This window comes from Magnolia sinica, chromosome 3 (genome assembly GCF_029962835.1).
Source record: "Magnolia sinica isolate HGM2019 chromosome 3, MsV1, whole genome shotgun sequence".
Classification (NCBI taxonomy): domain Eukaryota; kingdom Viridiplantae; phylum Streptophyta; class Magnoliopsida; order Magnoliales; family Magnoliaceae; genus Magnolia; species Magnolia sinica.
The window spans coordinates 111,696,111-111,712,459 of record NC_080575.1 but is presented as its reverse complement, the minus strand read 5'-3'; the positions used below and the strand labels follow the sequence as shown (position 1 = coordinate 111,712,459).

The window sequence follows — 16,349 nt, the reverse complement described above, 5'->3', positions numbered from 1 at the left end:
TTTACTGAAAGATCTCCCATTGTGCTTCAGCAAACTATTCCTCAACAAATTGTTGAAACTAGTTCTGTTAAAAATCTGGTGCATGTACTGCCAGCACAACCAGTACTTCTTTCACAACAGAACACGCATCTTACTCCAGTACAGGAAGTGCGGTAAAAAATGAATTTCATTTCTGATACCAAAAATCAGGGAATACCTGCAGGCAGCCTCTCCCTAGGAATATCCCTTACAATGGAGAACAATACCCGGTAGGTCCTGAGCTATCTCTTGAGGCCGAATCATGCCATTTGGACTATGATCAAGTTTTACAACCGGTTCAAGAGGTGGCAAGCCAAGTTTTTGGTCATACTACTACCTTGGTCTACCATAAGCCCTATCTCTAATGTATTAACCAACAATCTCCATTGCCACAGCCGAATTTGATGTTTTTTTATCAAGATGTCTGAGTTCAACCAAGATGGTCGATCTTGATGTTTTTCGACCAAGATGCCAAAGTTTGACCAAGATGGCTGACTTTAATATCTTTCGATTAAGATGGTCGAGTTCGATTAAGATGATCAAATTTGATGTTTTTTGACCGAGATGGTCGAGTTCAACCAAGATGGTTGAATTTGATATTTTAACCCGGTTAAGTAGGTGCATTTATTGAATTGAATAATGAGTCACAGTCGTTTTCACATTTTTACATAAAGGTGAAGCGACGCGGAGGCCAATGTTGTACCTTATTTCTGATCATTCCTAAGTTAGCTAATTAAAAACAAACACGTATCATTGCATAAGAAAGAACATCCGAAAGATTTTCAAAGATATTTGGAACGCCTTTCATGAAAGCACAGCCAGCGCTAAGCTAGATGATACATGTCATCCGATGACGAGGAATGATCGAGAAGTCCAAGAGATGAAAAGAGGTCAAGTGGAAAAGAATGGTTAGAGTGACATGAAGAGACAAAAGGATCTAGAAAATCAACGTGGCAACGATTTAGTTAACATAACCATTAAAATAAAGAAGAGAAATGCCTTAAGAGAAGCTGTAACAAATATCCATAAATAGCAAAAACTTCAACAAAACAAATCATCTCATACCAATCCAACAAACCAATCAAATTATCTTTCCTTATCTTAACTTAGCTCTATCCTACGAGTAGTGGTAATCTAGTAGCAATAATCCTTACATGTAATCCAAGTCTACGCTTCTACACTAGACTATTCATGGTTCCACTACAATCACTTCTACTTTCAGAAAGGCATCTTGTAATTGCTTCTTGTGACAGACTAGGAGAATTTTCTTTATGTTTGGCAGATCTAGTTAAAAAGTCCTTTTGTACAGAAAGCGAGTTGCAACCCATCTTCGGAGGAGGAACCCCACCCTCTAACTATCGCTTGATCATCTTACAACCATATTGTGAGTGGCTGAATAGGTGACCGATCACACTCGATGTATTTCCCTATCTCGACGCTTAGGATCAAGTTGTTAGGTTTGAATCGAGCTGCACAATTAGTTCTAGCATGCCCACACACACCACATGTGACCAAAACCAAACCAAGAGCAAATAAGGTCAAGTCAACTGAACTATCCAACAGACCCAACATATTTAAAATGGAGTCCTAATTAACTGCCGTGAAAATGTGTATTGTCATATCTATGATTGTTAGAGTTTAGGATAACCATAATAGTGTTTTGCTAACCCCAGTTATGTTACACCCATCCTCATGTGCTATAATATGGAAAATATATGGGAGCTACCAACCATCCATTGTTGTCAATGTCTTAAATCTATCTGTAACAGAGTCGATGTTATCGATAGACCACTTGATCCCATTGAGCAGATGTCGATGCCATCAACCGATACTCGATTCCATCAAAAAAATTTGAAAAATCCTAGTTGATTGCTAGACAGTTTTAGAGGTGTAACTCGATGGCATCGAAGGAGGCTTTGATGTCATCTACAAGTTTTCAATGCATGTCAATACCATCGAAAGTGCGCGGTGAGCGATTTATTTCTTATTCCAATTGTGATAGTATATATATTGGGTGTAATCAAAATTAGGGTATTATTAGGGCTTTCTAAAACGTTCCTAAGGGTTCAAGGACATAACTAGGATTCAAAGGAAATTTCAAGGGATGTTCAACTCGGTAAGATCATCTATCTCTTGTAACATTACTTTCATAGTGCATGACGTGTCGCTTTGTAACGTGGTTTTTTCCAAAAGAGTTTTTCCACGTGAAATTTGAATTGTTCTTTACTTGAGTTTGTTTGTGAATTGTGATTACTTTTCATGATTCCGCTCTATGTGCTTCGCCGTTCCCAACATCCATTAGGTAGGCTGCCTTGTTAAGTAGATGCACTTGGCCGGGAATTAGGCTGGTCCACTCATTAGGCGGGGTGGAGATGAATCCTGCAGGTGGAACTTGGCCAACTTTTTCCTCAACTCTCCATTTGCTTCGTGCAGTGTGGGCCACCTAAAGAGTGGTCCAGCCTGAATATTGAGTGCACATTTATACATTGTGCGCACCTGATGGATGGTCTGGATCATGCATGGATTAGCCAGGTGATCACGTGTGGCAAGGAAATGGTCAAAAGTCATCATAACATACCTCATCGGCGCCCACATCCACACTCTTCTCCTCCAGAGTAGCCCAGTCGCTGATACCAAGCTTGCCGAGCAGCGATAGGTAGGTCTCCGTGGAAATGGGGCCCACCCATAGATCATCGCCTATCATGAACCTCATTGTTTCCTTAACAAAGACTCCCTCATTGATTCCGTCCGCAACTGGCTTTGACTTCTTAATTAGTACCTTTGTAGCCATCGCTCGTCCACAGGGACATTGGACGTTTTCAACAGTACTGATCAAGGGGTTGGAATCGTGGACCGCTGTGACATACGAATGGCTACATATGTAATACCTCGTAAGCTCCGTATCGACATTTAGTGCTAGATCATTGGTTTGAGTTTCCCATGCACTTCTCGGGCGGAGCAACATCTCCTTCACAGCCTCTGTCTGGAGATACCGAGAATCGAGATTCTCTAGGCTCTCATGCAATGCATCCATGCATCCGAGATTGGATTTCTGGTTGCTGAGTAGCACTACAGCACCTATTGGTATTGTCAAGAAGCTGAAGAGGGTATCAACAAAGTACTCATCGGATTCAGCAAGCACGACTCGGTTTTTCTCCTTGTCAATTATCAGCTTCAACTTGATAGCCATCCTTTTGACTATACATAAATAGAAAAGAAGAAGAAGAAGCAGAAGAAGAGAGAAGTCATATCACTTTCAATGTTTGATTAGCTTCTGATGAAGCTCAAGACTGTTGTGTACATGAAGGATCGTCCAAAAATAGCATGCATCGGTCTCAATCAAACCAAATAACCTCGCCATTCACCTATTATAAGCTGACGTGAGCTAAATATTTAAAAATGTGTATTGACATGTTTAATGCGTTCTGTGGTTTAGGAGTGTTTCACACACCCTTACATAAGTGCGGAGGACACTTAAATGCAACCAACATAAGGTGGAATCACGGGAAGAAAAGCATATGCAAAAATAGGATCGTTATAGTCATTAGGTAATCCGTCAAGAATGGATCTCTTTTCCACTCGGATGTACCACACACTTCTAGGTTGTCGCGAGCACAGTGAGAAATCTCGTTCTCAGAAATTTTAAAATTACAAACTATAAATTAATAAAAACTGCTAAAATTTTAAAATATGAGTTTTGCTGATGTTTCCAAACCTTTTAAATGGCACGTGGGGTAACCAATCGTGAATCTAACCGACTCTTTCATTCATTCATACAACTGGGAGCAAGCTATGGTGCAAAAATCTCAATGATGGGATGATCTTAATACTTGAATGGGGCTAATTTGTTATAACTATACATTGTTCACAAGGTACAAATCACATAGTTAGAATCATTAAATCAAGTAGTATTAACTTAGAATCATAAGTAATACAAAGTGGGATCCGTCTAATTTATGCTTCAAGATAATTATTGGACCTACTTGTTTCTCTAGTCAATCTTGACTATTCATTTTCATGCCATATTGATCAAAAGCTTAAGATCACCAATTGGTATGAGTTTTGCACCATGGCTTGCTCCTAGTTGTATGAATGAATGACAATGGGTAACTCCGTGTGAATGCGGGATACTAGTAAAAACCTTCAAACAGACATGACACACATGTAAATGTAAAATGAATTCTCATGTTAGGTTAATGATAATTTCGCCATAAAATTACCAAAAAAAAAAAAGGCAAGATTTTGAAAAAATCATAATATTGTCTTGATGTGATCCATTTGACTATTTTTGTGGGGATTTCAAATTTTCAGCAGTATTTGTGACAACGGTCATTGTCATTGGAGGTGTACATGGCCTGGCTAGAGCGGTACACGAATTGAGTTAGCTCGGTTAACTCGCTTGAATCGACTCAAAAGGCTTGATTCGACTTGGTTTGAAACTAAGTTCAAGCCAGGTCGAGCTGATTTTTAGAGCTCGAAAAATTTTCATGCCAAGTTCCAGCTTGTCTGAGCTCGAACCGACTCAGATCGAACCTCAACTTGAATCAAACTCGGATCGAACCAGCTCGACTCGGTTGTTTTGATATTGATGTTGCTCACCAAGTGTTTGATGAAATGACTCAACGAAGTGTCGGCCAGTGGCGAGGAAGGTATGGATATGAAACAAATACCCTTGCATCTTGATTTTGATGCTGCCTACTGAGTGTTTGATAAAATATCTGTAGACCACTGTTGCTGTTTTACATATTGTGAGAAATTGAAGGTGCACTCCATATATTTGAGAAAATGCCGCACAAGCTCGAACTAGCCCGAGCTGCTGACCAAACGAAGTTGAGTTGGCCAGTCAGGCTCGAGATTTGAGCCGAGCGGAGTTGGCCAGTTAGGCTCGAGAACCGAGTTGAGCCGAGTTGAGCTGTGCCAAGCTCAACTTGGTTCGACTCGTGTACAGCTCTAGGACTCTAGGCTTGGTTAGGGTTGGGCGAACTCGATGATTCAGGTAGATGACATTATTGGAAAAAGTGCATATGTCAACTCTTATCCTCCAAACTATAACTTCATGGGGCAAACTTAAATCACAAGTCAGCCTGATTTTTTTACTTTGGGCCTAAGGCATGATGACATATCTAATGGTCTAAATGGACCTCAAATACACATTATGGAGGGCCGTCAAATATGAGGGTGCATGGGCATCCCCTAAATTTTCAGGTTTTAGGAGTGGGATTGCATATGTATCACATAGCAACCGTACAGTGTGCTGCTAGTAAATCTTTGTGGGCCGCACCATGATGTGGGCTTTTATCCACACTGTCCATCCGTTTTTCTATTCATTTTAGAGCAAATCTTAGGTGGGTTGTATCATTGGAAACAGTGGTGATTGAACACCTACCGTTAAAAGTTCTTGGGGCCACGAAAGGTTTAGATCAAGCCAATATTTGTTCCCCCCTCATCCAGGTCGGTCCGACCTAATCAACAGGTTGGATGGCAAACAAACAGTAGTGGGCCGAGGAAGTTTTTAATGGTTGGCGTTCAACTACCACCGTTTCTTTGGTGCGGTTGGCGTGAGATTTCGATCCATGCCTCAAATGAGCTGGAAAAATGGAAGGACATTACGACAAAACACAAAGATCACCTTAGTGGGTGTTCCCTTAGCGTGGGCCCACCTTAATAATGTGTTATATATCCACGCTGTCCATCCATTTCTCCAGCCCATTTTAGGACGAAGTGCCAAAATTTAAGCAGATCCAAATCTCAGGTGAACCACACCACAGGAAACAGTGATGATTGAACACTCACTGTTAAAAATTCCTAGGGCCCACCGTGATCCCCTAAGTAATGTTTCTTTTCCCATCCAACCCGTTGGGAAGGTCAACTATAACTGGATGAAGGGAAAATATAAACATCAGCTTGATCCAAAACTTTTTTGGCCCATAAAAAGCTTTTAATGGTCATTTCCCACTGTTTCCAGTTGGGTGGTCCGCCTGAGATTTGGATCTGCTTAATTTTTAGCATCAAATCTTAAAATGATATGAAAAGTCGGATGGACGGCGTTGTTATACAAACAATTCATCAGTTGGGCTCTACACGGTGGGAGTAGTAACACCTGCTCCGCTCGCGGGATCGCAACACACGATACGGTTGCTATGTGCTCCGTACGCAATCCCTGTCAAAAACAGGAAATTTTATGCGATGCGCACCCTCGCATTTGACGTGGCTTACTTTGATGTGTATCTGACATCTACTCTTACCAAAGTTGGGCGGGTTGAAACCATCACATATTAGGGCTGAAAGTTGGGCCGGTTGAACCTGACCAACCTGACATTGGGTTAGACTTGGGTAAGATGTATTGAGTTTGCTCTCAGGCTTGGGCTATACAAACACTAACTTGATAAATCTTGGGTTCGGCTCGGTTTGAGGTCTTGGTTTGCCCAACCCAACCCGAACCGGATCAATATATAAATTACTTATAAATTATAATTGAGTGTGGATAATATGTGTTGAAGGCATAGGAAATTTCGATGTTGTCGGGTCTCATTGGTCTACATCATTTCCGATGACTCAAGCTAACAAGAAATGTTGGATTTCTCTCTCTCTCGAGTAGGTTGTGTACTACACAACACAACTTTTAAATGACTAATTGTCTTATATTTTTGCTTGTTTGTTTAAAATAAATGAGATTCTTTACAATAAATAACTACATATATAATTAATAAAATTATAAATATAAAAAATAAGACATGTATTATAATATAATAAACTGATGCAATCATTAAAATATTAGCATATATCCACCCCCCCAACCCGACCGAACCCACTTGGGTTGGGCTTGGGTTGAGAATTCCCAACCCGGGGTTGGGTTGGGTTAGGGTTGAAGTACAAGAACTTTGGGTTGGGCTAGGGTTGAGCACCAACCTGACCCAACCTGCCCGACTTTCAGCCCTATCACACACGTGTGTCATCCCCTATGCTCAAGGCTAAAAAATCAAGATGACCTGTGAAGTTGAGAGATGACCACCTTAATTTTTTAGGGGCTGCAATCCCTTCGTCCAGGTCTGCGTGACCTAATCAACAAGTTGGATGGCAACTAAACATTGAGGTGGCCCCAAGAATTTAATAGTGGGCATTCAATTACCACTCTTTACTATAGGGCGGTCCACATGAGATTCGGATCTACTTAAGTTTTGACATGATGCCCTAAAATGAGCTTTCAAAACAAATGGACGGCGTGGATATAAGGGACGTCCATCACAGTGGATCCACAGTCAGATATTCTGGGAAGCCGCGTGCATACACGTCAAAGGGCATCCAGAGATTTTTTTTTTTTTTTTTTTTTGTTTTTTTTACGAATCTTTGTTCTTTGCTTTCTTTCAAAGCAGCACCGAAGAGAAAGATGCCTATTGACAGCCAAAGCTGTTCTCGGGAAGCTAGCTGGGGCCCACCATGATATTTGTGAGAAATCCACTCCGTCCATCAGTTTTTTCGTATAATGTTAGGATATGGACCGAAAAATGAGGCAGATCTAAGACCCAAGGGGGCTGTACAATGGGAAATGGTGAGGAATGAACCTCCACCCTTGAAACATTTGTTTGGTCACAAAAGTTTTGGATCAGGCTAATATTATTGTTTTTTCAGTTCATCTAAGTAGGAATGACTTTATTAACAGTATGAATGGCATATAAACATCACAATGGACCACCAGAGATTTCAAGTATGCATTTCCCTACCACTTTCTCCGTCCCGAGGCTCACTTAATTTTCGAATGTGCCTCATTTCTTGGGCCCATATCTAGACATGATCCCGCATGATGGATTAACAAGGTGAATTTCTCACAAACATAATAGCATATTATTCCCTTCTTTCTTATCGTGGCTACTAGAAGCTTTTAACGGTCAATTACCACCGCTTCGTGTATTATGGTTTACCTGATATTTGGATATGCCCGGTTCTTTGGATCATGCCCTAAAATGAACTTTCAATATGGATGTACCGCATGAATGAAGTCGCATGGATCACAGTGGGGCTATGTGGTAAGGGGTCGCACCTACCTCAATGGATCCGGCTCACCTAATCCCCTCCCAAGGTGGGTGGGACCCATGACAGTAGGGCCCACTATGATGTATGTGATTACATCACTCCATCCTTTCATATTGAAAATTCATTTTAGGGCTTGATCCAAAAATTAAAGCAGTTTCAAATTCTAAATGAACTATACTAAAGGACACAGTGATGATTAACCATTAAAAACTTCTTGTGGGCTACAAAAGCTTTGGATCAAGATGATACTTGCATGGTCTCTTCATCTAGGTGCTTGTGACCTTATTGACAGGTTTGGATGGAAAATAAAAATTTGGGTGGAATCCATGAAGTTTTTAATGATGGGATTCAATCTAAACTGTTTCCTCTGGTGTGGTCCACATAAGACATGACTCGACATTATTTTTAGGATCATTCCCTAAAATGAGCTTTCAAAATGGTTAGATGGTGTTGATTTATGGCACATACATCACTATGAGCCCCATGTTAGGGTCCCACCCACCTCAGTGGATCAGGGTCTCACCTAATCCGCTCCCCAGTGGAACCCACTAGAGATAGATGATCCTGTTAGATGATCTGTGGGGTCCACCATGACATCCATGTTTTATCCAAGTCATCCATCCATTTTAAAAGATCGTTTTATAATATGATCCTAAAAAGAAGGCAGATCAAAGGCTCGAGTGGACCACACTAGACATGCCCTAAAATGAGCTTTCAAAATGGTTAGATGGTGTTGATTTAGGGCACATACATCACTATGAGCCCCATGTCAGGGTCCCACCCACCTCAGTGGATCCGGGGTCTCACCTAATCCGCTCCCCAATGGGACCCACTAAAGATAGATGATCCTGTCATATGATCTGTGGGGCCCACCGTGACATCCATGTTTTATCCAAGTCGTCCATCCGTTTTAAAAGATCATTTTATAATATGATCCTAAAAAGAATGCAGATCAAAGGCTCGAGTGGACCACACCAGACATGCCCTAAAATGAGCTTTCAAAATAGTTAGATGGTGTTGATTTAGGGCACATACATCACTATGAGCCCCAAGTCAGGGTCCCACCCACCTCAGTGGAACCGGGGTCTCACCTAATCCGCTCCCCAGTGGGACCCACTAGAGATAGATGATCCTGTCAGATGGTCTGTGGGGCCCACCGTGACATCCATGTTTTATCCAAGTCGTCCATCCATTTTAAAAGATCATTTTATAATATGATCCTAAAAAGAAGGCAGATCAAAGGCTCGAGTGGACCACACCAGAGGAAGCAGAGGTGACAATGACCCCACTGTTGAAACCTTCCTAAAACCCACTTACTTTCCATCCAATCTATTCATAAGGTTAGGTAAACCTAGGTGAAGGGAACACATAAATATCAACTTGATCCAAAACTTCCCTGCCCCAAAGAGTTTTTCAGCAATAGGCATTTAATCCCCACTGCTTCCCGTGGTGTTGTCCATGAAGCAATCTATCTGCCTCATTTTTTTGGCTCATAACGTAAAATGATTTTCCAAAATAGATGGAAAGCATGGATAAAATACATACATTATGGTGGGCCCTACGTAGCCCTGGGCAGGAGCACTCGTCTTTGTACGCGGATTAGATACTGAGAGGTTAGCGAGTGGGCTACTGAAGTGACGTCACCAATTTCTGTGGGCCCTACTATGATGTATGTGTTGTATCCACACCGACCATCCATTTTGAGATATCATTTTAGGGCATGAGCCAAAGAATGAGACAGATAAAAGTCTGAAGTGAACCCCACCACAGAAAACAGTGGGGAGAGTGATTCCCACCATTGAAACTATCCTAAGGCCCACCATAATGTTTATTTGAAATCCAACCTGTTAAAAAGTTAAAAAAGACATGAAATAAGGGAAAACACGAATATCAGCTTGATGTAAAACTTTTGTGGCCTTTAGAAGTTTTTAATGGTGGGCGTCATTGTCCCCACTTTTTTCTGTGCTGGGGTCCAATGGAGCTTTGGATTTAACTCATTATTTGTATATTGCCCTAAAATGATCTCTCCATATGGATGGAAGGTATGGATACAAAATATACATCATGGAGGGGCCCACGTAACTTGGTGACGTCACTTCAGTAGCCTGTCTACTCAACCTGTTAGTAGCTAATCCGCGCCCCTCGTCTCCAGCTAGGTCCTGGTGGGTAGCACCCAATCCCCGCCCCAAATTAACCGCATGGGTAGTACCCAATCCCCGCCCCAAATGAACCGCATGCAAGCCAGTTGAACCTGAGGTATAGTCCAACCGGTTCGAGTTGAGAGTGCCAGCCTTGGGCTGAGCTTATGGGTGTCTAAGCCCTGTCCATTTTTGAAACAGACTTAATTTTTAAGCTGGAGCCGGCCCTTGGGCGTGATACTCCCACTCAAACCCAGCCTAAAGCAGGCTAGGCCGGGAAGCTCGATGGACCAACCCAGCCTACTGATACATACCCCTAACGGTCATGAACATTTCGGGTCATATGTTAGGAGGTTAGCTAGAATCCAACCTCATGCATTAATACACAGTAGCTCTAGCCTTGAATCTGAATCATTTTTCGGTGATCTAGACTTTCGATCCGATGAGATACCCATATAAAGGTATCTGCCCAAAAAATCTTCAAGATAAGAAACCCTAAACGATTGATATGAAAAGGCCAAAAAAAAGACAGGTTAAGAGACAGTACATATTCAAAACAAATGACTTTAACCATCAGTGTTGAAATATTACACTATGAGACTTTTACCAATCTACACAAAGGTCCATTATGCAAACGGTTTGAATCACTGACTATGGCCTCAAATCCAATGTTTATCTAGTGGGCCCCCTGTATGGAAAACTTGCCGTACACCTATTTGATTTAGGAGTCGTTGGCATCCTCATAATTTGCATAATTTGATTGGGCAGTCAATTAGGATCATTCCACTCTTCTTCCACTCTGCAAAAATCACCACAATTGGATGGCCAGCGACTGGAAATATCTTCTACAAACGATCATGTCTATCCATTTTTTTCATGCCACCAACTGTTTGGTTTGGATTATCCAATCAGTATGATTTTTCAAGGCAGAATACAAAACATAGCATGGACCTAATGGATAATCCAGATAGGTGATGTGGAAGCCAACAAGCCCAAATCCAACTAGGTGCATGGAAAGCTTCCATGGACATAGCTCACTGGATCATTTCTCTTGCTAAAATTATTAATTTTCCAAAGTGCATTAAATTGAGTAATTGAGGGGAAAAAGCTGAATTAGGAAAGAAAATGATAGGGATTAAGAATATAATTACCTAACAAGGCTGATAGAGCTTCAGATCTAACCTTCACTATAATCTCTTCTTCACACCGTAGCAGGCATTTTATTCCTCTTATACCACAGAGCTTTTGGTCGTCCGCCGGAAGAAGGAAAGAAATAAAGAGAGCAAAAGGAGGAGAAATTGATGACTGTAGACGCAACTTTTTATCCTGTTCTTTTTCTGGAGAGTACAAAACTTACCTTCCCACGTTGGACGTACGGACGAGCATTTGAGGACTAAAATACCCCCGTGTTCCTTTCGGAAGCGGATTGACGGGTGTGCGCGAAGACGAGCGCTGATGCTCGTGGGTCCCACCATGATGTATTTTTTGTATCCACACCTTTCATCCATTTGGAGAGACAATTAATTTTAAGGCAATATCCAAAGAACGAGTTAAATCCAAATCTCCAGTGGACGCCACCATAGAAAACAGTGGGACAGTGACGCCCACCATTAAAAACTTCTAAAGGCTACAAAGTTTTAGAATAAGCTGATATTTGTGTTTTCCCTTATTTCATGTCTTTTTTAATTTTTGAACAGGTTGGATTTCAAATAAACATTATGATGGGCCTTATGATAGTTTTAACACTGGGAATCACTCTTCCCACTGTTTTCTTCGGTGGGGTCCACTACAGATTTTTATTTGCCTCATTCTTAGTTTATACGCTAAAATGATATCTAAAAATGGATGGACGGTGTGAATATAACACATACATCAGTGGGGCTGACGGAACTTGGTGACATCACTTTAGTAACCGACGCTCCAACGCGGATTGCGTCCTACCCGCCCTCACGGTAATCCGTCCAGGAAAGGATCTGCAAGGCCCACTGTGATGTAAATATTTTATCCATGCTGTTGATCGATTTTTTCAGATCATTTTAAGGTACGATCCTAAATATAAAGCAGGTCCACAGCTCCAGTGGACCACACCAAAGGAAGCTGCAGTGATATTTCTAAGGGCCACCGTGATTTTATTTTTTTTTAACCATCCAACGCATTAATAAGGTCATGTAGACGTGGATGAAGTGAAAACACAAATACCGGCTTGATTGGAAGCTTCTCCCAAGAAGTTTTTAATGGTTGAAGTTCAATCCCCACTTTGTGGTCCACTTAAGCCCTATACCAACCTCGATTTTTGCATCAAACCTTAAAATGATCTGATAAAAATGATGAACGGCGTGGATAAATCACTTACATTATGGTGGGCCCCACAGAGCCCTGCCAGACGGATTACTGTCCGGGCGGGGTAGCACGCAATTCGCGTCCGTCAGCGCCCATCTTCGCTCACCAAATCCGCTTCTCAAAAGGAAGGTGGGGGTATTTTGGTCCTCAAATGCTTGTCCGTACATCCAACATCTAAGTTGGGAAGGTAAGTTTTGGCCTACTCGGAAAAGAAACTACGTAAACGGTTGCATTTACAGTGGTCAATTTCTCCAAAAGGATAAAGAGAAATGCTCCAGTGCCCTCAGAGCACTGTAAGTTATAGCCTTCCTAACTACGTTGGGACACTCAAACAGTCTACTCCTTTAATCTAGACTCTTCATTTGATAAAGAGCACATTTTATGGGCTGCAATGCAAGTATCATGTCGATACCACAAATGCTAACCATTTGGTCAATGGTCTTTAATGTGGACGATGAAGACCATTCACAAAAAATAGGTCCAATTAACAATTCAACCCATCTATTCGTTAGGACCCATCATGGAATTTTTATGATTCTAATGATTCACTTTTTTTAAAAAAAAGAAATTCTAACCGTCCTATCCTCGAACAAGAAAAAAAGAAAGGCCATGAAAAAGCGCCAGATGAAGGATGATTGGATCATCAGATTAATGTGATTTTTGCATGACAGCATATAAAATGTGTGATAGACTAAATGAACAATGTAGATTAATCAATTGAACTATCAAAGTGTCCCAGTGAAACTAGGAGCGGTATAACTTATAGTGCTCGGCGGGCACTGATACATTTCCTCCAAAAATTAAAAAAAAATTTTAAAAAAAATGCCCTAAAGCAAGAGAGTGATCGCAGCAACGGGAGATTGTAAAATCAGAGAAGAAAACTACGATACTCCCGCATTGTCAAGGATAATACTCAGGCACTTACAAATTACTTAAACATAAAAGTTGCATACCAGAATACAAGTCCAATTAAACGGTCCAAATTATTTCTCATGTATTACAAACCAAAATTTACACTAATGTGATCATCTGAATATCATATAGGTGGGACACTCATTGGACGGTTACAAATATTATCTTGGGTCTGTCACTTGGAGCAAGCGTTTTCCCAATTTAGTTTGTTTAATTTGAGCCGATGTCAGACACATGTGGAATTTTTTAGTGCATAAGTATGGAGCGTCATACACAACCTGGTATCATATATCTCCTCAAAAGTCGAAAAATTTTGGACTATAAGCCCCACCTTTTACCCACCGTCGAAAAGCTCCCAAACTATACTTTCGTCGAAGTAAACTATTCGGTGTGGACATATTATTTTCAGACAAAAATATCTTTGTTTTAGTATGGTCGGACGCTACCTATCACCACGGATTGTAACCGTAGCTATTGGTAGTGTTGGTCTCCCGGGTGCACTAATCGCTACGGTTATAATCGGTAGCTATAAGTCTACGGAACGGACAGTGCTGCCGTGCTGCATGCAAGGGTATTTTCGTCTGAAAATAGTGTGTCCGTACAGAATGGTTAGTTTGTAAAAGTAAAGTTTTGGGGCGTATGGAAAAGACGGTGAGTAAAAGGTGGAGTTTACGGTCGAAAATTTCTCTCAAAACTCAAAAGCGAAATAGAGAAATGATCCACTGCTCTGAGAGCCCAATCATTTATAGTGCACTTAGTTGCACTGGGACACTTGGACAGCCCAATCCATCAATCTAAATTGCCGATTTTCTCAATCACAGATTCCGAGAGCTACTATGCAAAAATTCACACAGAATGAAGGATTCAAAACATCAAATCAATCCCTTGTAAAATTGACGGCTAAAGGTGTTTATGGCAAAACTGGTCCAATCAACCAGTTCATCCATCCATCTACATATGGCAGTCTACGGTGGATTGCTTAAGGTTCCAGAGAATCACTTTTATTAGCTAGGTTATCGTAAACATTCCGTCTATGGCTTGGAAAATGGATGGTTAGAAGAAAGATAGCTGACTTGATGTGGACTGAATCATCTAATCATATTGATTTTCACGTATTAGCCCGTGAAATTTGTCCTACACCTGAAGAACAGTGTGGATGCAACGATTGATTATTTAAGTGTTCCAATGCAACTAAGAGCTCCATAATTGATACACTGTTTCGAGCGCAACAAATCTCTCTCCCAGGAGTCTTAAAAAAAGTGTTGCCTTAGCCTCGAAGGAAGTAAGAGAGAGGGACCCGTATTTCCTTCATCAGTAAGTGTTGCTTGTGTGGCCCACCCTGGTGTCTTGTACGGTTTCTAAACCTGATCAACACGGTCTCCCCACCGTAAGAAGAAGACATCCCAAAAATCGTGCTGATCCACCCATTATGTGGGCGACCACATTAATTTAGAAGTTTTCGGTAGTTGTGTCTAATGTTTAGCCCAAGTGATGATTAGATAAGTGATTTTTTGGTCATACCATCACTGTTGTGGGACCCAATTAGATGCATGGATTAGATGGCTTGTACGCAACATGGTGGGCCCATCACAATCTGTTAATTAACTTGTACACGAAGTTGAATAACGATTAAACCCCGGGCATGTTTGGATAGATAGGATGCATTGTGATGTGGTGCGCATTTACTATGCATCTTTTGATATAAATAATTATTAAAGGAATTTATAATTATTACAAATTTACTATGTATCATTTATATAAATAAAAAAATTAGTGTATTTTTTTATATATAATATAAAAATATTATCATTGCTATTTTATTATGCCTATCCAACTCAAAAATGTTGAGTCAAATTATCTATTGACCACCAAACAAGTATTGTAATTTTTAATACTGCAATTTTACAATTCATTACTATACAATGCAGCTATTGAATGTATCTTTCGTGTAGTTGATTAAATTTCGCACATAGTTGAACAACAACTTCATTAGAGTTTTGTTCAAACTCATCCGTTACAAAAAAAATTTTGCACAGGATGCGAATTAGATGCTAACAGGTTGAGTAGGCGAGGGGGCTACTGAAGTTACGTCACCAAGATTTGTAGGCTCCACTATGATGTATGTGTTGTATCTACACCGTCCATCCATTTTGAGATATCATTTTAGGGCATGAGCTAAAGAATTAGGCAGATAAAAATCTATTGTGGACCCCACCACAGAAAACAGTGGGGAGTGATTCCCATAGTTGAAACTATCCTAACGCCCACTATAATGTTCATTTGAAATTCAACTTGCTCAAAAGTTTAAAAAGACATCAAAATAAGAGAAAACACAAATATCAGCTTGATCCGGTATCTACCGAAACTATTTTACAAACGTGGAGCAGTCTCAATCAATGTCTCAGCGTCCTTGTGGAAGTTATGAGTGGATCTGGACCGTCCACCTATTCATGTCTCCCTTGATGGCTCATGGTTCAAAAACCATACTAATAAGAAAATACTAACAATCAGTTACTCTTCCGCTCCCTCCCCATTTGTAACCATTTAACTCTTTCTTGTATCTCACCGTCAATTTGAAGATGACTAATCTAAAGTTTGGGAACATCAGAATTACTAGTCTCAAATACACAGGGATGTGTTCTAGCAAACCTCAAACACACGTATATCAATTACAAATCCAAGTTTTTATAACAAGAAAAGATAGCGGATATACTCCTCCATGTCATAGTAAGGCATGGTTGAAAATAAGACAATCCTAGCCATATAATTGATATTGTCATTTGCGTTCCAATTTGATTTCAGATTGATTTGCATTCTTCTGACAGAAGACATCGCTCAGAACGGTCTTGGAGGACAAAGAAGCCTTAAGGAGAGAGAGAGCCTGCGATCACAGACAAGTCCAATATAAGT

At 40.7% G+C, this 16,349-nt stretch overlaps 1 protein-coding gene across 1 annotated transcript in view; it reads right to left on the bottom strand.

Moving 5' to 3' along the window:
* LOC131239076 (uncharacterized) overlaps positions 1-16,349 on the bottom strand; it is a 63,017-nt gene that overhangs the window by 6,665 nt on the left and 40,003 nt on the right. The window contains exons 4-5 of the mRNA XM_058236636.1: positions 11,339-11,492; positions 2,597-3,216 (exon numbers count right to left, since the gene is read on the bottom strand). Coding sequence (XP_058092619.1) covers positions 2,597-3,216; positions 11,339-11,492 — 774 coding nt within the window. The remainder of the gene's footprint in view (positions 1-2,596; positions 3,217-11,338; positions 11,493-16,349) is intronic.